Source organism: Vitis riparia, chromosome 19, assembly GCF_004353265.1.
Source record: "Vitis riparia cultivar Riparia Gloire de Montpellier isolate 1030 chromosome 19, EGFV_Vit.rip_1.0, whole genome shotgun sequence".
Lineage (NCBI taxonomy): Eukaryota > Viridiplantae > Streptophyta > Magnoliopsida > Vitales > Vitaceae > Vitis > Vitis riparia.
The window spans coordinates 9,574,671-9,599,085 of NC_048449.1; the positions used below are offsets into that span (position 1 = coordinate 9,574,671).

The 24,415-nt window shown below is 34.6% G+C and overlaps 3 protein-coding genes and 1 pseudogene across 3 annotated transcripts; 3 read left to right on the plus strand and 1 right to left on the minus strand.

The window, feature by feature from the left end:
• Positions 1-6,845: 6,845 nt before the first annotated feature.
• LOC117908159 (oligopeptide transporter 1-like) lies at positions 6,846-10,189 on the plus strand. Its single transcript, XM_034821816.1, has 7 exons — positions 6,846-6,918; positions 7,073-7,533; positions 7,872-7,969; positions 8,058-8,630; positions 8,738-9,005; positions 9,134-9,316; positions 9,397-10,189. The coding sequence occupies exons 1-7, from the start codon at positions 6,846-6,848 to the stop codon at positions 10,015-10,017; spliced, it is 2,277 nt and encodes a 758-aa protein (XP_034677707.1). The 3' UTR covers positions 10,018-10,189.
• A 3,755-nt stretch (positions 10,190-13,944) lies between these two features.
• On the plus strand, positions 13,945-14,876 carry LOC117908160 (oligopeptide transporter 1-like). Its single transcript, XM_034821817.1, has 2 exons — positions 13,945-14,017; positions 14,239-14,876. Exons 1-2 carry the CDS (start codon positions 13,945-13,947, stop codon positions 14,874-14,876), a joined length of 711 nt encoding a protein of 236 aa, XP_034677708.1.
• A 4,458-nt stretch (positions 14,877-19,334) lies between these two features.
• LOC117909468 lies at positions 19,335-21,390 on the plus strand (annotated as a pseudogene).
• A 935-nt stretch (positions 21,391-22,325) lies between these two features.
• On the minus strand, positions 22,326-24,224 carry LOC117908161 (pentatricopeptide repeat-containing protein At5g66520-like). Its single transcript, XM_034821818.1, has one exon. It carries the CDS (start codon positions 24,222-24,224, stop codon positions 22,326-22,328), a length of 1,899 nt encoding a protein of 632 aa, XP_034677709.1.
• Positions 24,225-24,415: the final 191 nt, after the last annotated feature.

The following is a 24,415-nucleotide window of genomic DNA, read 5'->3' on the forward strand; positions in this document are numbered from 1 at the left end:
GAAGCATCAAACATACTAATTTGTTTCTCTATCTTATCCTTGATAAAATGTCTATCTACCTTAATATGTTTGATCTGGTCATGATGCAATAGATTATGAGAAATGCTTATATTGTTGCCTTGTTATCACGAAAGAGTTTCATGGGTCCCTTATTAGCTACCTTGATCTCTTCTAATAACATTTTCAACCATAGGAACTCACATATCCCTTAAGCTACTGCCTTAAACTCAACTTCAGCACTGCTTCTAGCAACAATTGATTGTTCTTGCTCCTTCATGTCACCAAGTTTCCCTAAACAAAAGTACAATATTTAGACATAAACTTTCTATCATCTATAGCCCCAGCCCAATCTGCATCAATAAAAGCTTCTACACTTCTTGATGAGGATAAATCTTTAAGATATACATCAAGAAAGAGAATTTGTATTAGTTGCAACTAGAGTCAGGTTAGTATTACTTGGAATTAAATTAGGATTAATAATTATTAGAGTCAAATTAGGACTAGCTTATTAGGTTACAACATAATTAGAATTAGAGTCACAATAGGTTATTAAAATCTTAGTAGACTTTGGATTTCTTAAAGAAACCCATAAATAAGGCTAATCAATGTAAATCAAAAGAATGAATTAATTGATATTAATAATATTATGTTTTATTCATTGCAAGTGTTGCAAGCCTTAATGGTGAGACTCCATTGATTTTATTCTAAATGAGACTCCTAGAATACCTTAGTGAGACTCTAAGGTTTCCATTTTTTATTTGTTATTTTTTCCTCTCTCTATTATTTTCTTTTATTTTTTCTCTAACATAAATTTTATTCCTTTTTCCTCTCTTTACACCCTAAAAATAAAAACTCTAACCCACCTACTTTGAATGTAGGCAACCATCCTAGGGTTGTCCTACATTACTTCTCTTAGAGCCTTTATTGAAAAACAACCATTTGTCTATTTTTCTTTTCAAGTACCTCAGTGTCCTATAAACAACATCCAAATGTTCTTCACATGGTGAATGCATGAATTGACTAACAATGTTGACTACAAATGCAATGTCAAGCCGAGTATGTGATAGGCCTATAAGTTTAACTACTTATCGTTGATATCTACTTCTATCAATTAGAACTCCATATGTGAATCTTCCCAATTTATTATTGGGTTCCATTGGAGTTTCAACAAGTCAACAACCCAATAAACCTATCTCCATTAGTAGGTCAAGTATATACTTCTTCTATGAAACTAAAAGGCTAGTTTTGTTTCTAAACACTTCCATCTCTAGAAAGTATTTCAATTGCCCCAAATCTTGTATATCAAATTCATTTGCAAGATTTTTCGGCAATCTAATCATTTCATCTTCATCATCCCCAATCAAAATAATATCATCAAGATAAACAATAAGCATTGTCACCTTGTTACCCAAATACTTCAAGAACAAGGTATGGATCAAATTATGCTTGTTTATATCCTTATTGTCGCACTACTCTTGTAAAGCTATCAAGCCAAGCTTGAGGTGATTGCTCCAATCCATACAAAGATTTTAACTTATAAACTCACCCAAGATCTTTCCCTCTATCAAAACCAAGCGGAAGTTCAATGTAAATTTTCTCTTCCAACTCACCATTTCGGAAAGCATTTTTAATGTCTAATTGTTACAATTTCAAGTCTAGATTTGCAATTCCTTTGCCAAGTCAAGAATCTTAACCAGAACCTGAAATAGGTATGAGACCTCTTACTCTTTTGCACGAGACAAGGGACATTGATCTTCCTATTACTATGTCCAATCATAGACTTAACATCTTATTTCTTATTATATCTCCTATGATCATTTGTCTCCTATTGTTCATGATTTTATTACTAATGTTTCAAATGTTGAGATTCTTAGGGATATTGAAAAAGCCTTGAAAGTTCCAAAATGGAAACAAACAGTTTTGGAAGAGAAGTTAGCTTTTGAGAAGAATGAAACATGGGAAATTGTGAAGAAGCTAGAAGGAAAAACTCTAGTTGGATGTAAATGGGTATTTATTGTTAAGTATAACTCAAATGGTGAGATTGATCGTTACAAAGCCAGATTGGTATCAAAAGGATTTACACAAACTTAACGATATTGATTTTTAAGAGACATTTGCTCTAATTAAAGGCAAAAAAAACTCTCAAGAACAAATGGGTTTATAGACTAAAAACTGAAAATAATAGCTCACAACAAAGATACAAGGCGCGGTTAGTTATAAAACGGTTTGGTAAAAAAAAGGTGTTGACTTTGAAGAAATATTTTCTCCAGTAATGACAATGTCCTCTATCAGAGTTGTTCTTGGCTTAGCTACCAGCTTGAATTTGGAGATTGAACAACTAGATGTTAAAACTGTATTTCTTTATGGTGATTTGGAAGAAGAAATTTATTGGAGTAGCCAGAGGGATTCAAAGTCAAAGGTAAGGAGAATTTTGTCTACAAGCTTAGAAAAAGCTTATATGGGCTCAAACATGCACCTAGGCAATGGTATAAGAAGTTTGATTCTTTTATGATCAGTCATGGGTATAGTAGAACTACTTCAGACCATTGTGTGTTTACAAAAAGGTTTTTAGATGATGATTTCATTATTCTCCTGCTTTATGTTGATGACATGTTGATCATTGGCCATGATGCTAGCAAAATAAAGAGAAAACTAAGCAAGTCTTTTGCAATGAAAGACTTAGGATCTGTTAAACAAATACTTGGCATGAAGATCTCTTGTGATAGGAAGAATGGGAAGCTTTGGCTATCTTAAGAAGCTTACATTGAAAAGATTCTTGAAAGATTTAATATGAGAAAAGCTAAAACAGTTAGTTCTCCACTTGCAGGTCATTTCAAGCTTACTTCCAAGCAATGTCCAACAAGTGAGAAAGAAAATCAAGAAATGAGCAAAATGCCTTATTGGTTTGTTATTGGCAGTTTGATGTATGCAATGGTTTATACAAGACCAAATATTGCTCATGCAGTTGGAGTTGTCAGTTGATTTCTCTCTAATCCTGGGAATGGACATTAGACAGCTATGAAATGGATACTGAGATATCTAAGAGGTACTTCTAGGACGTGCTTGTGTTTTGGCAGTAATAAACCTATTTTAAAAGGGTATTCAGATGCAGACATGACTGGTGATCTTGATTCTAGGAAGTCCACTTTAGGATTCTTGATGACCTTTGTAAGGAAAGCAGTTTCTTGGCAATCTAAGTTACAGAAATGTGTTGCTTTGTCAACCACAGAAGTAGAATATATAGCGGTGATAGAAGCATGCAAAGAAGCTTTGTGGATGATAAAATTCTTACAAGAATTGAGCCTGCAACAAGAAAAATATATTATTCATTATGACAATCAAAGTGTTATTCACTTCTCCAAGAACTCAACATTCCATTCAAGATCTAAGCATAAAGATGCCAAATATCACTGGATTTGTGATGTGCTTGAGTTGAAAGATTTGCACTTAAAAAATGTGAATACTAGTGAGAATGGGTCAAATATGTTCACGAAGTCTTTGCCTAAGGAGAATCTTGAAGCTTATAGACAAAGAACGGGCTTGCTAGAGCCCACCATGTGAAGCAGAAGATGAGATTTGTTGGGTCCGCCTATTCATTGTGGGTTGGACCAATGGAAGGCTTTTGGGCCAAAAGAAATTATATATATATATATATATATATATATATATAAAGTGGCAAAATTTTAAAAGTGATGTAGTAAGGAGTTTGGAGAAAAGAAAACAAAGAAAGAAATAGAGAGAGAAAGTTAGGGTTTTTAGGGCATTGATTGAAGATCAAAGGGCAAACTTTGTCCGTTTTGGCTCAAATTTCATGTGGTGAATCCTTGCAACAAGCTCTACAAATTCAACAGTTCAAATCTTGATTTATCCTCTCTATGATACTTTCTTGAAAAACCCACTTTTGTGAGATTCTAGACTTTTCTTTGTTGAAATCCATGTAGCAGATGATGATATAGATGTTGGTTAGCCAAGAAATCCAATTCTTGATGTTGTTGTGAGCCTCTAGTTATTCTAGAGAGAATTACTATGAACCCATTATTATTATTGGTGATAGTGGAAGTTTGACTATGATCTCATGGTTTTTTCCTGCATTGGGTTTCCACGTAAAAATTCTTGGTGTTCTCTTGGATTGTTTTATTGTTTATGGTGCTTTCATTGATATTTATTTTATTACTCTTATTGGATATTTGATGACAATCCTATTTTAGGCACACAAAGAAAGGAAAAGAATTATTTGTTGTGTGTTGTTTTTCTGGTTTTTCCCGATAGGAAAGACCCTAAATATCACTATGAATCATCAAAAAAGGTTTAGAAGATTTGTATGGCTAAGCATTAAAAGTAGCATGATGATGCTTCTAACTAACACACTTCACATTGAAAATTAACAAGTTTTTTATTGCAAAACAAATCTAGAAACAAGCATTTTAAATAAAGAAAATTTGGATGACCTAACCATCTATGCCATAACATCATTTTTTTCACAATTTGAAAGAAAAAATGACAACTAGCAGTTAAAGATTGTTTAATCACACCGAAATCCTTTTCAAAATAGTAGAGTCCTCCATGTTCCTTAGCCCTACCAATCCTCTTTCTCAAACAATCCTAAAACAAATAAGTATCATTGTGAGAATTGTACCAAGCAATTCAAATCTTTTTCTATTTTGTTAAGGAACAACAAGTCCCAATCTAATTTTGGAACATGAAGAATAGAATTAAGGCCATCTTTGGAGTAACATGAATGGTACTAGTCCTATCTACATGCAATGTTGGTGATTAAATGAGTCAAAGAATTCTTAATTTTTGAATTGATTATCTTTAAAAAGAAAAACTTTAAAATATCAATTATATATGTTATAGGTTGAAAATACCAATTATATACATAGAAGTTTGTCATTGGTTGAAAAGAAGATATGTGATACCAAAAAGTTATTTTTTTTGTATCATAGTTAAATTAATATATATATATATATATATATATATATATATATATATATATATATATATATATATATATAATAGTGAATTAGTGATTCAATAACATATGAATATTGCAGCATTTTATGTGTGGTTAAATATGAACTACAAAATCAAAATACGAGGAAATAACATTTAAATATAAAAACATGGGATTATGAGTCTTTCACTCACATTTTCATATCTTTTTTGTATTTTTTTTTTTACTTTATTAGTTTATTTCCATTTTTATTTTTATTTTACAATTGCAATTTTTTTAACTTTATGATTTTTAAAATTTATAATTTTAATTTAAAATAATGAAACATTGTGTTCCTCAAAATTTATTATTTTATTTTTAAAAATTATTTTCAATTTTATTAATATATAAAATATATATTTATGATGTCATCAATTCTACCTAACCTATATTCAATAGCCCGTCCAATAAATGAACTATGAATTGTTAACTTTTTCAGTTAAATGAGATATCCTAGCTTTCCCCACCTACAAATGACCATCTGTATCGAGGTGGACCACTGGAGAAAATTTTTTCCATTGAGCTTGTGGGACGTGATTTGAAGGGAGGCTAAAGTAGGATCGGAAGTTGTTGCGGTAGCAATTGTGGATGTTGACTGGACAGTTTATAATGAAATTTTCGAGTCTCCCCCTGCTACTCCGATAAGGGCCTTTTTATAAATCTTTTCTCTACTATTCCACTCTAATACCATGAAAACAGAAATAGAGAAAAGATGGGGAGGCTTCAACTATAATTCTTATTGAATCAAGGGACTAATTACATGGCCTTTTATAGACTAGGTTAAGCACAATCAGAAAACCTAACTCCAACCTAAAAGATAAAAAATAAAAATAAAAAATAAAAAACCAAATAAAAGATAAATATATAGAAAATAAATATTCAAGAATATCCAACATTTTCCTTACTCCTCCCCAATATTTTTCTCATTATTTTTCTTCTTTTAGGTAAAACTAAGGAAGATGTTTTAATTTTTTTTTAAATATTTTTCTTTCTGTTTTTGCACTTTCCAATTTCAATATCACCCAAATTACGAAAAAATGACTTTAGGATTATTTGATTAAAATAATGAAATAATCCCAAATTTATACTCTACTTCTATAAATTTTTCAACTTTAAAAATGTTCCCTTTTTCCAACTTTTTCTACCATTTCTTTTGCTTTCACATTATTCAAGATCCAAACACATCTTAGCCCTAATGCAGTGGTATCATAAAATAGACAGAGTAAAAGTCCAGCCTGGTTTTATGTGGGACACAACACACAATTTCATAATTTTGAGGTAATGAGGTTGCATGGGTGTCAAAGTTTATTTTAGGCCATCAAAATGAATTCCCAGCCCATGAATTAGGAAATGTACCATGTTGTCAACCTTATCAGAAGAGAGTAGGTGTGATTTTCTTACCTGCATGTCTATATCTGGATTTTCTTGCATTAGAAAAGCATTTTCCTGATAAGGAAAGCATGGCCCTTAATGATGGGGAATCCAAGAAAGCAAGCAACAGGATTAATTCCAGAGTCATTTTAAGGAAATAAGAATTTTCCTTAATTATTCTCAAGTCAAATCAGTTTTCAATCCTTCTCACACATCCCAAATTGTGAATTTTTAACCATGAGAGATTCCATTCACAAGAGAGGATCAAAGACAATTATAAAGAAAGGATAATATTAAATTTTCCTTCAATGAATATAATTCAATTTGCAATCAATAAAATAGAATGTACAGAAAAAAGAAATGCCAACACTGCCTCATGTATTACAATCTGTCACATTAAGAACCATTGCCTAAAAAATCATTGTTAAGCATACATATAGATATATGAGTAAGTTTGGAGAACACATCACAGGGGAGAAATATGGCAGAACCTCAAGATGGAGTCACTCAGCCAAAGCCCCAGGAGCAGCAACACTTGGACATTGAAGCTACTGGTATGCATTTCTCAAGAAAATAGTCCTTTTTTTTCTTTTTCCAATGAAGATGAACCTGAAAGTATCAATAAACAAGTTGAATTGTTTTTGTACATCCAAGAGTAGAATGATCAAAGAAGTGAAGTTAAGGAAGCAGGGATACTAACCATGTTCTGATTGGTTGAAGCAGGGGATGAAGAGGTTAATGATTGTCCCATAGAGCAAGTGAGGCTCACAGTTCCAATCACAGATGATCCAACAGAACCTGTTCTGACATTCAGGACATGGGTGCTTGGTGTAGCATCCTGTGTGATTCTGTCCTTTGTGAACCAATTCTTTGGTTATCGCAGTAATCAACTCAGCATTTCATCAGTCTCAGCACAGATAGTTACCCTGCCACTAGGGAAGTTCATGGCTGCAACACTCCCAGAGAAACCGATCAAAGTCCCATGCACAAAGTGGTCGTTTTCCCTGAATCCAGGGCCTTTTAATATCAAGGAGCATGTGCTGATCACCATGTTTGCCAACTCTGGATCTGGTGGTGTTTATGCAGTTCGTATCCTTACAATTGTCAAGGCATTCTACAAAAGGAGTCTCAGCCCAGGAGCAGGATACTTGCTAGTACAAACCACTCAGGTAGGTCTGGCCTTTTTTACAGTCAATTCAATCTCTCCCTTTGAACCATCTAGTCTGATCATTGATGACCCTGGTTTGAAAGCCAGAGGACTTTCTTTCATCATTGAGAATTTTTGTTTTCTATACAGCTGATCCAACATAATATCACACTCACCATCATTTTTGTATTCTTTCGTAGGTGGACATTGTTCCATTAGTTAATTCTATGATGCTTATGTTTTACATATATTACTTATTTTGTAGTATATGGTTTACTCATACTGCTAATCCACCAATTAATTTGATATATTAATTTCTCTTGTTGACCTTCATAGTTTCTCTTCTTCTATTGAATTCAGTTGCTTGGCTATGGATGGGCTGGCCTGTTCAGAAAATACCTAGTGGACTCCCCCTATATGTGGTGGCCATCAAATCTAGTCCAAGTCTCTCTCTTCAGGTTCATCTCCCTCTCCCTCTCCCTCTCCCTCACCCTCACCCTCTCCCTCTCTTTCATTCTCATGAAAATGGTTTTTGTTAAATTGCAGGGCATTGCATGAAAAAGAAAAAAGAAGCAAAGGAGGACTCACTAGGCTGCAATTCTTTCTCATTGTGTTCATTTCAAGCTTTGCCTACTACCTGGTCCCAAACTACTTGTTTCCTTCCATCAGTACCGTCTCCATTATTTGTTTGATTTGGAAGAACTCAATCACTGCCCAACAGATTGGTTCAGGCCTCTATGGCATGGGCCTTGGATCATTCGGCCTCGACTGGGCCACAGTTGCTAGTTTCTTAGGAAGTCCCTTAGCCACTCCTGGCTTTGCCATCATTAATATTCTTGTTGGGTTTTTCATAATTGTCTATATTTTGCTCCCCCTTACCTATTACAATAATGCATATGATGCTAAGAAATTCCCTATATTCTCATCACACACCTTCGATTCAACTGGTCAGCCATACAATCTCACCAGAATTTTGGACTCAAAAACTTTCTCAATCAACCTAGATGAATACAATGCTTATAGCAAACTTTATCTTAGTGTCTTCTTTTCAGTCACATATGGGATTTCTTTTGCAACTCTAGCAGCTTCTGTCTCACATGTTGCACTCTTCAATGGAAGGTAAGTCTTCCTTAACATTCTTAGCTTTGTCTTCAATCCATTTTCTTGACAATCCTTGTTGACCCCACATTCTTCTCATGGTTTTTCTACCAAAAAAAATTGTTTAGTACTATCTGGCAAATGTGGACTAAGACGAGGGCAGCAGCAGGAGAGAAGTTTGGAGACGTGCATACGAGACTGATGAAGAAGAACTATAAAATAGTCCCCCAATGGTGGTTTCATTCAATTTTGATTGTAGTGCTTGGTCTTTCACTCCTTGCCTGTGAAGGTTTCGACAAGCAGCTTCAACTACCATGGTGGGGAATTTTGCTATGTTGTGTCTTGGCATTATTTTTCACCTTACCCATCGGGATAATAACGGCCACGACAAATCAGGCATGGTTGTTTTACATGGGTTTTGTTTATTTGTTTTACATCGTGTGTTGAACTTGAGAAGTTGTAGAACCAGAACACAATTAAGAATTGCCATTCATTCCTAAATCAAAGTTGTTATGCCTATGCAGCAACCAGGGCTAAATGTGATCACAGAGCTGATTATTGGGTTCATGTACCCAGGGAAACCGCTTGCAAATGTGGTTTTCAAGACCTATGGCTATATCAGCATGGTGCAGGCACTCACATTTCTCAGTGATTTCAAATTAGGTCACTACATGAAGATCCCACCCCGATCCATGTTCCTCGTTCAGGTAAATCATCCTACCAACAATATCTCAGTTTTTGACTAACTTTAAATTCCTCCCATTAAAATGTTTTACTCAGTGTTCAGTTAGTTGGAACTGTGATTGCTTCAAGCGTCTACTTTGGGACAGCATGGTGGCTTCTTACAAGTGTGGAGTATATCTGCGATCCAGCCTTGCTTCCAGAAGGAAGTCCATGGACATGCCCTGGTGATGACGTTTTCTACAATGCTTCAGTCATATGGGGAGTTATTGGTCCACTCAGAATGTTCGGAAGGTTGGGGGTCTACCCAGAGATGAATTGGTTTTTCCTTGCTGGCTTTCTTGCCCCTGTTCCAGTATGGTTCCTTTCACGCAAGTTCCCCAACCAAAAATGGATCAGGCTCATCCACATGCCCATTATCATAGGAGCTACAGGAAACATGCCACCAGCTAGAGCTGTGCACTTTGTGATGTGGGGAATAGTGGGAGTTTTCTTCAACTTCTATGTTTACAACAGGTACAAGCAGTGGTGGGCCAAGCACACCTACATCTTATCAGCAGCTTTAGATGCTGGGGTTGCCTTTATGGGAATCATCATTTTCTTTGCCCTTCAATCTAAAGATATTTTTGGCGTGGACTGGTGGGGTTTGGCAGCAGATGATCATTGCCCACTGGCTTCATGCCCTACAGCACCGGGGGTTGTGGCTGAAGGTTGTCCTACTATTTGAGAACAAATTTGTATTCTTCTTTCTAGGAAATCGTTTTAGTGGTGTTTATGGTGTGAAGTTCCAGTAGTCTCTAATTATAAAATAAAGAAGTCTCCAATTATTATAGACATTGGATTATAAAACAAAGAATTGTAGTCTCTAATTCCTATAGAAATTAGGTTATAAAATAAAGAAATGCATTTTCCCTTTAGAATAGTAATTTATATGTTTTAAAAAAATTAAAGATTTTATTTCCTATAGAGTTCTAATCATTCTAAAATTAAGATTCCGTTAAACTAAAAATGAGGAAAACAAACACACTCTGAGAAACACTTACCCAAATTTCAATTGACACAACCAACTTCATTTTTTTATTAAAATATTTAAGTTGTGAATAGCTATCTAAAAATAATATAAATTAAAAGCATAATTAGACAAATTAAAAGTATTTACAAAAATACTAAAATTATAAAATAAGTAGCAAATTTCAATTCCAATAAATATTGGATTATAAAATGAAGAATTAAAGAAAAAATGTATACTTGAATGCTAACTCACCTCTCAAATTTACCAACTTCCTTAAAATTCAATCTTCTCTCAACTCACATCCAACAAACTCTTCGAAGAATTAGGTGGTATTTTTTTTTTTTTTTTTTGAAAGCAATTTGTTTTCAAAATTTAGGTTATTTGTTTTTCTACTTTTTTATAACTTATTATAAACTTTTTACTAAATAGAAAAAGTCAAAATATGTAGCTTTTTCTAAATAGAAAAAATAACATATTGGTTTTTTTACTTTTTAATACTTAATAGAAATAAAATACTACAAAAACAAACAACCTAATATTTAACACTATTAAGCATTAAGGTTCTATTTAGAATTAAGTAAAAAAACAAACACCATCTTAGCATTGTTTTATAGAGAATTAAATTTTAATATGATTAATATTAATATGTTGTAGTAATAGAATAAATTTTGTAACATTAAGTATTAATAGATTGTAATTAAAACTCCATTTGGAATTGTAATTTACATTAAAATAAACAAAGATTCTCAAGAAATTCTAGTTATCTCAAAATGAAGATTCAACTAAATTAAAAATGAAAAGAAAAATAAATAAAACTTCTTAAGAAACACTTACCTCAATTCCAACTTCATTTTCTTTTTAGTAAAACCTTCAAGTTATAAATATTAGTCAAAAAAATAATATAATTAGACAAATTAAAAGTATTTACGAAAATATTAAATTTATAGAATAAGTATTAAAAAAAACTTTTATTCCAATAAACATTGGATTATAAAATAAAAATTAGGATTCATAAATATAAAAAAATGTATTCTTGAATACTAAATTGGATTACCTCTCAAATTTACCAAACACCTTGGATTCCAATCTTTCCCTAATAAACATGTAAGTGAAATCATCAACAACACTAAATTGGCAACAACAATTGAACTAATTGTGTTCCCAAAAAACCCATTGAATGCTAAAACAATAAATAAATAACATACACAATCAACAAAAATGCAAAAAATTAGGATGAAATGATAAAAACCAAAACCCTAAAATCTAATAACCCAAATGATCAATAACACAAGAGACACAACCCCGATAAATTAAAACACAAACAGTTGATACACAAAATACCATAAATGTGAGAAATTACTCTGTTAACCGTTGTACAGTCATTAAAAAATATTTATCTTAATTAGTTCTCTAAAACTTTTGGAATCAAATCACAGTCAACATCTTGAATTGTCAACTCCACAAACACAATTCCTTTCTCTTTACATAAATAGGGGATAAACAACAACCTCCTTTCACCAATAAGCATGTTATGATTCCTTAGTTCCCAAAATACAAAAGAAAAGCATATTTGAATATGGACTATCACCACTCTCCAAACCAACCCTTCACATTGCTTTTGTGAAACTCAATAACAGTTTATTCATTCAAACTAAATTAACAAAGAAAAAATTCCATTTAATATAGGTTCCAAGTAGGGATTAGTGATAATTTCACTAGAAATTATGACAAAACGTGTCTCTCCTATGCATGCAAAATACAACCACGGCCCCCAAAACCACTGCACAAACTGCTAGTTTTTTTTTTTAGGAACACCTTTTTTCACCACCACTGTCATTCTCAGCTTCGTCCAAAATATTGCATTTCACCGAAACTCTCTCCCATCCCAAACATAACACTTTCATTGATCCAAACCTTCTAGAACCATGACCATAACTCCAAAAACAGTCTTGAATTGGCTACCATTTATGGCGAAGTAGAACGTTACAATGGCAATTTTGCATAGAAATCCAAGAGTTTGAAGAAGAAGTTATCCATGGAGAGAAGAAAACGATAGAAAAAGGTTATGTAGGCATTGAAAAATTGGGGCTTTGGTCATCCTCAAGAATCAATTAGTATTATGGGTTTTAAAGAGAATAACATCAATTGATATTAATAGGTTATAATAATACAATAAATTTTGTAGCCTAGATTAAATATTAATTGATTATAATAAATAAATTATGAGGGGTATTTTTGGAATTAAAAGGCAAGTTGTCGGACATTTTCGAAATGAAAAAATTTGACAAACACCTCACACTTTTTATAGTAATATAGATCATCTTCAAGATCCATCCTAGGAGAACACATTATATGTATTATCTTCTAGATCCAGTTTAGGAGATATTCTCATTTCTCTGTTAATAAATAAATTCATAGAATACTTCAATTCCTATATGTAGGAAAAAAAAGAAACAAAAGATCCATTCCTCAATTCTTTATAAATAAATAAAAAAAAGGGAAAAAGTGAGTTTTAACTCACTAATATTAAAATAAATGAAAAAAATAATTCTTTTAAAGTATTATCTTCGTCTATTTAAAAAATAATTCCAAATACATGCACTTTTTAATGAGTTAAAAGGTAATATATTGTTATTAGCTTTGGGGCATTTTCTTTGTTTTTAGCTTCACCTTCAACTCAACAAATAAAGATAAAGTTAAAAGGTAATATATTGTTATTTATAAAAGGTAGATGAGTTTGAGTTATTAATGGAATGTTTGTTGGTGGAGAGAAGGAAAAAAAATCCTAGATAATAATAATAATAAACATATCTAAAAGGAAAGAAAATATTTACACGAATGAGTCCAGTTGTCAATTGGTGTTGATATATGACTCATTAACATGTATTTCAAATTATTTTTAAATAAATGAAGATAATACTAATTTAAAATTTGTGGAGTTTTTTTCATATATTTTCATATTAGTGAGTCAAAACCCATTTTTCCCTAAATAAATTCATAGAATAATTCGAGATCAAATCATCTTTCTTATCACATTTCCATGAACTAATATACAGACATGCAAAATTAAAAAATAATATATATATATATATATATATATAGAGAGAGAGAGAGAGAGAGAGAGAAAGAAAGAAACACCGATTAGAGGATAAATTACTATATATTCCGACAAAATTCGCACAAATAACAGGGGCATAGGTGCAATAAACACCAGAATGAGATAAATGGAATAAAATCCACTCCTAAGCCACCCCATTATCTATTTCGATATATAAAAGATTAAAAATGATTAAAAAAATTAAGCTCAACAAGAAAACATATCTCAAGAACAAAAAAAATAATGAATTAATCATTAAAATAAAAATAAATAAATAAATAAACCTTTGATGCTCAACAACCAAATCAAACTATCTCTCAAAAGGCAAAACAAGTAAGGGCAAAATAACAAAATAAAGAAATGGTGAAGAAGAGGGGGTTTAGATGTGCATCACAATGACAGTAAACACATACTTGATCTAAAGACATCAATTCGAGCACATTTCATAGATTTGAAGAAAGTATTTCATCCATGGGAACTTGTGTACCTAAAGAGGGTAGGTTTTTCAAAACACTAGAAGGTGGTTGTTGGAATGGCCACTAACCATGGCAAGCCATAGTTCAAAGCAAAAACCAGTGGAAAGGAGTTTCCATGTCAGAGTCTTAGTGAAGAACAAGTGTGAGCCCATGAAATTTTCCTCACTTTTTTTACTTGTTTTTCTTTAATATTTTCCTTATTACTTTTTAGGAAGAAAAATAAGGAAAATGTTTTAATATTTTCTTTAGTATTTTCCTTCCTATTTTTTTCTCCTATTTTCTATGTCATCCAAACTAACAAAAAGGTGTGTTAGCATCTCAGTTTGTAACTTAATTTGAATTCTTGTGGCTAAAATGTTTTAGTGTGTGTTCAGTTGGTTGGAACTGTGATTGCTTCAAGCATCTACTTTGGGACAGCATGGTGGCTTCTTACAAGTGTGGAGTATATCTGCGATCCAGCCTTGCTTCCAGAAGGAAGTTCATGGACATACCCTGGTGATAACGTTTTCTACAGTGCTTCAATCATATGGGGAGTTGTGGGTCCACTCAGAATGTTTGCGAGGTTGGGAGTCTACCCAGAGATGAATTGGTTTTTCCTTGCTGGCTTCCTTGCCCCTGTTCCAGTATGGTTCCTTTCACGCAAGTTCCCCGACCAAAAATGGATCAGGCTCATCCACATGCCCATTATCATAAAAGCTACAGGAAACATGCCACCAGCTAGAGCTGTGCACTTTGTGATGTGGGGAATAGTGGGAGTTTTCTTCAACTTCTATGTTTACAACGGGTACAGGCAGTGGTGGGCCAAGCACACCTATATCTTATCAGCAGCTTTGGATGCTGGGGTTGCCTTTATGGGAATCATCATTTTCTTTACCCTTCAATCTAAAGATATTTTAGGGGTGGGCTGGTGGGGGTTGGAAGCAGAAGACCATTGCCCACTGGCTTCATGCCCTAGAGCACCGAGGGTTGTGGCTGAAGGTTGTCCATCTTTTGAGGAATAGGAATGGAAGTGTGTGCATGTAGATGCTCTGCCAAATTTGTGCTCTTTCTAGGAACCATTTTAATGGTATTTATGGTGTGAATTTCCAGTAGGAATAAGACCCTGAATATTTTGTATTCTTATTTCTCTGCTTTAAGAACTTGAATTCAACTGGTTGGATTTGAAAGGAAAAACGCCGAGTGCTAAAGAAATAAGAAAATAGATTTTGACTATGTTTGGTAGGATTCGATATTAGGTGGAATAGGATAAAAAGTGCAATAATATATTCTATTCTATGTTTAGCTAACAATGAGACGGGATATGTTATCTCACATATTATCTTATGTTATAAGAATTATAAATTCGTTTCTTCTATCTACTCTCCTCCGTTGTCTTAATTCTTTTTCTTTTTCATGTTAGTTATTATGCAAAATAAAATATTTTATTGGAAAAAAAATTCAATCTTTGATTTGAAATTGTAATTTGTTTATTTATACAACTTAGAATATTTTACTTACTATTATTATTAGTAAAAATAAAGAGGTCTCATTCGGAATAGCTTCCTAGTTTTAGCTTTAGCTTCTCCTAATTTGGGACAGCTTTCTATTTTTGGCTTTAAATGAAAGTTAAAATCAAAGTAACAATCTCTCAACGACAATATTTATATTATAAAACTTTATTATATATGAAAGGACTTCTTGCATAAGCTAAAATAAAGCTTTTACAAGAAGCAACATTTTCCTAGCTTCTATATTAAACTCTCTTTTAGCCATAAATCTTTGAACAAAATTAATCAAAGAGGCATAAAAGTTCTTATCGAACTTTAAAAAGAGCTCTTAACTTTTGACTTCTTAGAAGTCAATCCAATGGGACCAAAATTATCTATTAGAAAATAAATTATAAAGAGATCCTCAAATAACGCTAAATAATACCAAGCATTGAGAAACAATAAAATATTTTTCATTCAATTTTCAATCACAAACTAAATACTTTCATGATATAAGATATTCAATTGGATATAATATCCTAAGATAATTTTTTTTCCTTTTTTTTTTTATAACCGAGGAACCTTCGATGTCTAAACTCTTAAGACTCTCGACTAAGACCCAAACCTCGAGGTGTTGACCGTCCCGCGACAATTAGTATTGGGTAAATTCAGGATATTATCAGTGACAGGATTCAAACCTAAGACCATGTGTCACTTACTAAGACCACACTTCCCAGTATTCACCCTAAGATATTATTATCCATTAGGTTTAATATTCAATGACACCAAATCTCATTGGAAATAGAATACAAGAATATATCATATTCTATTCCGACAACCAAACATAGCCTATAAGTTTAACACGAGCTAGTAAGATTGATCTTAGTAGCTCCAAATAATAAACAACAGTATACACACTAGTTTACATTGCAACAATTAAATAGTAATAACAGCTTAAAACTATGTCGAAATCAACAGTGTTCCTATCATATTCTAGTTGCATTGAATACAAATCTTATAAAAAGTGGATCAACAGAAATTATTTTGAAATTAATCTGTATTTAATGTAACTTACAGTAATGATTGAGATATCAACTGGATCAACAACCAGTAATCACCGCAAGAACAAGAACAAGAATCATTGTTGAAGCAGTAGAAGCGGTTCCGGTCACAGACAACTAACTTCAATGTCGAAGTGTTGCTTCAAGATCCATCCCAGGAGATATACTCATTTCTGTGTTAATAAATAAATCCATGGAATACTGCGATTCCTGTACTTGCGAAGAGGAACAGAGAATTTGAGAAGGAAAAAAAAATGGAAACAACATCGTAATCAAATCATCTTTCTCATCGCATTTCTCAAGAACAAAAAAAAAAAACGAATCAATCATCAAAAAAAAGAAAAGCATTGATGCTCAACAACCAAATCAAACCATATCTCAAGGGCAAAACAACAAGAAACAAGGGCAGAATTGCAAAATAATGAAGAAAGGGTGAAAGAGAGGGCGTTTAGATGTGCGTCACAATAACAACAAACTTATACCTGATATAATTCGAGCACATTCCGTGGATTTGAAGAAAGCATTTCATCCATGGCAACACGTGTACCCGAAGAGAGTGGGTTTACGGAGTCACTGGAAGGTAATCGGAGTGACGGTGGCGACCGTTCGAAGGGTCACCCACCATGGCGAAGAGGAGTTTCCGTGTGGTCTGTGAAGACGAGGTGTAATTTGTGCCCTGTGAGCCCCTGAAATTTCCCCCCAGCCTTTCCTTGCCCTTCTTCAGTAAAATATTTTTCTCCATATTTTTCCTTTTTGGCAAAAACCAAGGAAGATATTTTAAATAAAAAAAAAACATTTTTCTTTCTATTTTTGCACTTTCGTGTCATCCAAACAATTATTTTTCAATATTCGATTGAAATAATCAAATAATCCCAAATTTGTAATCTAATTCTATAAATTTTTCTAACCTGAAAAACAGGGTTTTTTTAGCTTAAAACAATGTTCTTCTATTTTTCTACCATTTCTTTTCCTTTGACATTTCTCAAGATCCAAACATGTCTTAGCCCTAATGCTGTGGTGTCATAGGACAGACAGAGTAAAAGTCCAGCCTGGTTTTATGTGGGACAACACACAATTTCATAAATTTTGAGGTTACGAGGCAAAATGACCAAGTCCCAAAAGGTTGCATTGGTGTCCAAGTTTATTCTAGGCCATGAAAATGAATCCCCAGCCCATGAATTAGGAAATGTATAATGTTGGCGACCAAGTCAGGAAAGTAGGGGCGATTTCCCCACCTGCATTTCTTCTATATCTGGATTTTCTTGCACTGGAAAAGCATTTTCCTGATAAGAAAATCTGGCTCTTAATGATGGGGATTCCCAAGAAAACAAGCAACAGGATTAATTCCAGAGTCATTTTAAGCAAACAAGAATTTTCCTTAATCATTCTTAAGTCAGAGGCTCAGACACCCCAGATTGTGAATTTTAACCATGAGAGATTCCATTCAGAAGAGAGGATGAAAGACAAATGTAAAGAAAGGAAAATTTTAAATTTTCCTTTAATGAATATAATTCTGTTTGTAAATGAGAAAATGGAATGTACAGAAAAGAAGAAATTCCAGCAGTCTCATGCATTAAAATCCATCACATTAAGAACCATTGCCTAGAATCTTACTGTAAATCATATATATAGATATATTAATGAGTTTGTAGAACACATCACAGGGGAGAGAAATGGCAGAACCTCAAGGTGACAATCAGCTGAAGCCCCCGGAGACGCAACACTTGGACATTGAAGTTACTGGTATGCATTCCTCAAGAAAATAGTCTTTCTTGTTTCTTTTTCCAGCGAAGATGAACCTGAAAGTATCAATAAACAAGTTGAATTGTTTTTGTACGTCCAAGAGTAGAATGATCAAAGAAGTGAAGGAAGCAGGGATACTAACCATGTTGTGATTGGTTGAAGCAGGGGATGAAGAGGCACAGATGATCCAACAGAGCCTGTTCTGACATTCAGGACATGGGTGCTTGGTATATTAGCCTGTGTGACTCTATCCTTTGTGAACCAATTCTTTGCTTATCGCCGGAATCAACTAAGCATTACATCAGTCCCAGCACAGATAGTTACCCTGCCACTGGAAGTTTATGGCTGCAATGCTCCCAACTAAACAGATCAGAGTCCCATTCACAAAGTGGTCATTTTCATTGAACCCGGCCTTTTAACATGAAGGAGCATGTGTTGATCACCATGTTTGCCAACTCCGGATCGGGTGGTGTTTATGCAGTTAATATCATTACAATTGTCATGGCTTTCTACAGAAGGAGTCTCAACCCAGGAGCAGCATTTTTGCTATCACAAACCACTCAAGTAGGTTTGGTCTTTTTATTGTCAATTCAATTTGCAAATCATTCAGATTGAACCAAACGGCCGAGCCAGCTAGTGCCTGGGGGGCACACCCCTGAAAATGTTAAAACAAAAAAAAACTACCCACCCTCACCCCAACCCCGGCCCTGGTTTGCAACCTTAGGACTTTCTTTCATCATTGAGAATTTTTATTTTTCATACCATTAATCCAACTTTATCACATTCACCATCATTTTTGCATTCTTGTTTGTGTGGACATTGTACTGCTTATTTTACGACATTCAATCAACTAATTTTATATCTTGCTCATGTTTTACACCTACTGCTTATTTTCTATTTTCTGCTTATATATCAATCAATTCAATATATTAATATCTCTCATTAACTATAATAGTTTCCCTTCTTCTGTTGAATTCAGTTGCTTGGCTATGGATGGGCTGGCCTGTTCAGAAAATACCTAGTGGACTCCCCCTATATGTGGTGGCCAGCAAATATGGTCCAAGTCTCTCTCTTCAGGTTCATCTCTCTCCCTTCCTCTCCCTGTCTCTCTCACTCTCCCTCCCTCTCTCTCTCATTGTCATGAAAAGGGTTTTTGTTGAATTGCAGGACCTTGCATGAATAAAAAAAAAAGCAAAGGAGTCACAAGGCTGCAATTCTTTGTCATAGTGTTCATTTCAAGCTTTGCCTACTACCTGGTCCCAAGCTACTTGTTTCCTACCATCAGTGCCATCTCCATTGTTTGTTTGATTTGGAAGAACTCCATCACTGCCCAGCAGATTGGTTCAGGCCTCAGTGGCATGGGCCTTGGATCTTTTGGGATCGACTGGTCCACAGTTGCTAGTTTCTTAGGAAGTCCTTCAGCCACCCCTGGATTTGCCATATATCATTAATATTCTTGCTGGGTTTGTCCTTATTATGTATGTTATACTCCCCATTTCCTACTATAGAAATGCATTCCATGCCAAGAGATTCCCCATCTCCTCACCCCACACCTTCGATTCAAATGGTCAGAAATACAACGTCACCAGAATTTTGGACCCAAAAACTTTCTCAATCGACCTAGCTGGATACAATGCTTACAGCAAACTTTATCTCAGTGTCTTCTTTGCATTCACATATGGGATTAGTTTTGCAACTCTAACAGCTGCTATCTCACATGTTGGGCTCTTCCATGGAAAGTAGGTCTCTCTAACATTGTTAACCTTGTTAACCTTGTCTCCAATCCATTTTCTAGACATTCCTTGTTGACCTCATATTCTTCTCATGGTTTTCCTACCCAAAAAAAAATGTTTAGAACAATTTGGCAAATGTGGAGTAAGACAAGGGCAGCAGTAGGAGATCAGTTTGGAGACATGCATACGAGACTGATGAAGAAGAACTATAAAATAGTTCCTCAATGGTGGTTTTATATAATTTTGATTATAGTGCTTAGCCTTGCATTCCTTGCCTGTGAAGGTTTTAACAAGCAGCTTCAACTACCTTGGTGGGGAATTCTGCTATGTTGTGCCTTGGCACTATTTTTCACCTTACCCATTGGGATAATAACAGCCACAACAAACCAGACATGTTCTTTTACAGGGGTTTTGTTATTTTTTGTATGACATGTTGAACTTTTGAACCAGAACACCATGTAAGAAGCCATTCCTAATTCTAAGGTGTTGATTTGCAGCAACCAGAGCTAAATGTGATCACACAGCTGATTATTGGATACATATACCCAGGAAAGCCTCTTGAAAATGCAACTTTCAAGACCTATGGCTATATCAGCATGGTGCAGGCACTCACATTTCTCAGTGATTTCAAATTAGGTCACTACATGAAGGTCCCACCCTGATCCATGTTTCTTGTTCAGGTAAATCATACTAACAAATAGGCTTATTTCTCAGTTTCTTAATTTGAATTCCAACTTAAGTGTTTTAGTTTGGATTTTTGTCTGTTTAGTTAGTTGGAACTTTGGTTGCTTAGAGAGCCTACTTTGGCACAGCATGGTGGCTTCTTACAAGCGTAGAAAATATCAGCCAACCAGACTTGCTACCAGAAGGAAGTCCTTGGACATGCCCTGGTGATGATGTTTTCTTCAATGCTTCAGTCATATGGGGAGTTGCAGGTCCACTGAGAATGTTTGCAAGGTTGGGGCTCTACCCAGAGATGAATTGGTTTTTCCTTGTGGGCCTGCTTGCCTCAGTTCCAGTGTGGTTCTTGTCCCTCAAATACCCCAACAAAAAATGGATCAAGCTTATCAACATGCCCATTATATTTGGAGCTACAGGAAACATGCCGCCGGCTAAATCTGTGCACTTTTTTTGTGGGGAGCAGTGGGACTTGTCTTCAATTTCTATGTTTATAGAGTGTACAAGAACTGGTGGGCTAAGCACACTTATGTCTTATCAGCAGCTTTGGATGCTGGGGTTGCCTTTATGGGAATAATTGTTTTCTTTGCCCTTCAAACTAAAGGTATTTATGGTGTGGGTTGGTGGGGTTTGGAAGCAGATGACCATTACCCACTGGCTTCATGCCCTACAGCACCAGGGATAGTGGTTGATGGTTGTCCTACTTTGTGAGGAATGGAAATGTGTGAATGTAGATGGTTGCAAATTGGTATTCTTCTCTCTATGCATTTTAATGGTGTCTATGGTGTGAAGTTCCATTAGGAACAAGACCTTGAATATTACTACATGTCTTCTTTTTATATTCTTATTTTTCTGTAATTCAAGGACTTGATTTCAATTCAATTGATTTAAAAGGAAAGACACAGAGTGCAAAATAAATAAGAAATACGTTCAAGAATGTGAGAAATTTAGCTAATAATGAGATAGGATATGTTATCTCATATTTGATTATCTTACGTCATATGAATCATAAATGAAAAAAAACATTAAGTTTTTTATTTGAAAATGCAATATTTTTATTTGTAAAACTTAGAATATTTTAGTTACTAATATTATTACTAAAATTTAAAAATTATCTGCTCGAAAATAAATTATGAAAAGATCTTCAAATAATGCTAAATAATACCAAACATATGGAATTAAAATATTTTTTATTTGAAAAATAACTTAATATCAGGATGAAATATATTTTCTATTTAATTTTTATTCACAAATCAAACACTAGCATGATATTACATTGGATATAATATCCTAAGATATCATTAACTATTGGATATAATATCCAATGAAAAGTATGTATATAATATTCCATCAGCAAACAAGACATAGCCTATGGCTATGTTTGGTTCCAAGAAAATTTGAGGAAAAATATGTGGTAAAGAAAGTAGAAAGGAAAAGTTGAAGGAAAGAAAAAATGAAGGAAAATAAATAAAAAAAATAGATTTAAAGTCAATAAATTATTTTTATGTGTTACTTCATACTCATTTCACTTGTTTTAACTCATCAATATAAAGATTAAATAATTTGAAAACATATAAATTTCTAATTAATCTTAATTATATTTTATTTTCTTTGGTATTTTCCTTAGGATAACCAAACATGAGAAAATCACTTTACTTATCATTTTTTTTTCCTTATTACTTTTCGGGAACAAAACATAACCTAGAGGTTTTAACACAAGCTTGTAAGATTGAAACTTACTGTAATGATCGAGGTATCAATTGGATCAACTACCAGTAGTCCCTGCAAGAACAAGAATTATCATTGAAGCAGTGGAAGCGATTCCGGTCACGGACGACTATCTCTCTATTAACAATTGCTGATATCAATTTGAAAGCAGAATGGCAGTCCTCACAGATACGAAGATTCTTCATAATTCTAATCGGTGTTCCAGCTGGTGTGTTCATTAGCCCAAAAACCAGGGCTAGTTTCTCACTGTGGCGAGACACAAATTTCACCTTCTCACCCTCTTCTATGTCCAGCAGAACCACTGAAGTGTTTGGCACATATCCCTTTAGCCTCATTTCTTCCAGCAGCTCATCCCACCTCTGGAATATCTGCTCTGTGTCAGGATGGCTCTCCTCCCCAGCCACAAACTCATGGACCACCCCATCTACTGTGATTGAACTCCACCCAGGTGTTTTCTTCACTTGTCGATCTTTCATGAACTTCCTTACTCTTGCTGTGTCTTCCCATCGTCCTGCTTCAGCATAGATGTTTGATAACACCACATAGTATCCATCATTAAGTGGGTCCAATTCAAGAAGGTGTTTGATTGCTTCTTCTGCCATTTCAACATTTTTGTGTACCCTACATGCCCCAAGGAGAGCACCCCACACAACCCCATTTGGCTTCATTGGCATGTTCAAGATGAACTCGTGAGCCTCATGAAGGAGCCCTGCCCTACTCAGAAGATCAACCATACAACCATAATGCTCAATCTGGGGAATTATTCCATAATCTCTAGTCATGCTGGCAAAGAATCTGCGCCCCTCAGTTATCAACCCCATGTGACTACAAGCATGCAAGAGTCCAATGAAAGTGACCCCATTGGGCTCGATGCTCACCTGGGACATATCAGAGAAGAGTCTTAGAGCTTCCTCAGCTCGTCCATGCATTGCCAGCCCTCCAATCATGGCTGACCATGACACAACAGTTCGCTCTTCCATCTCTTCAAAAACTTTACACGCTTCCTCCAAGCATCCACATTTTACATACATATCAATTAGAGTATTAGAAATACGGACATTCCTCTTAAACCCATGTCGATTTGAGTACTCATGAATCCTCATGCCCAAATCAAGTGCACCCAAATCAGCACAAGCAGCAAGCACAGCCACCACTGTCACCTCATTACACTTCACCCCCGCTTCTTCCATCTTTGCAAAAAGATGAATAGCTTCCTTTGCCTTCCCACACTGAACATAACCTGCAATCATAGAAGTCCATGACCTCACATTTCTCTCAGGCATCCGGGAAAATAAATCGTACGCCCCTTCATGTTCTCCCTGCTTTATCAATTGGGCTATCATTATATTCCATGTCACAACGTCTCTTTGTGGCATTTTCTCAAACAACAACCGCGCTTCCCCCATCTCCCCACAAGAAGCATACAAATGAACAATCATGTTTTGCAAATACAAATTGGACCGAAATCCGAGTTTCTCTACAACCCCATGAAGAATTCTACCATTTGAAAGGTCCAATAGATTCAAACAAGCCCTGAGAACAGAAGAACAAGTGAAAGTATCCGGGCAAACATCATACTGGCGCAACCTATAAAAAAGCATAATTGCATCGATTGGAGAATCCCCTTCAGCTAAGGCTTTCAAACAAGAATTCCATACAAAAGTCTCAGGTTTCTGCTTTTCGACGCACTCGAAAATTTGTTGAGCATAGTGGAAGGAAGGAGTGAAAGCGCAAACAAGGCCAACTCGAGTAAGGGGGAGGATTGATAGAGGAGCGTTGGTTTTGATGATCTGAGCGTGGACTTGTCTGAGCTCAAATGGAGAGTTGAAGTTGCGGAGAAGATCAATTTTGAGGGTTTCTGAAGATTGAGGTTTTACGTGATGGATTTGATTACGGTTTGGGGATTGAGGGATGGGGAATGAAGATAGAGCGAAAAGCATCTTCGCGGTTTGCTGATAACGACTTTTTGAATTATTTCGTAACCGTCATATGAAAAATTTAGAGGAATTGGAATGTGAATTCCGTTGCTGGAGTGGCCTGTGCCTTCAATTCCCGCGGGAATTCCAATTCAAACGGCGTATGACTTTTATTCCTGCGCTCTTTCGTTTTCTTCTAATTTCACTTTTTTTTT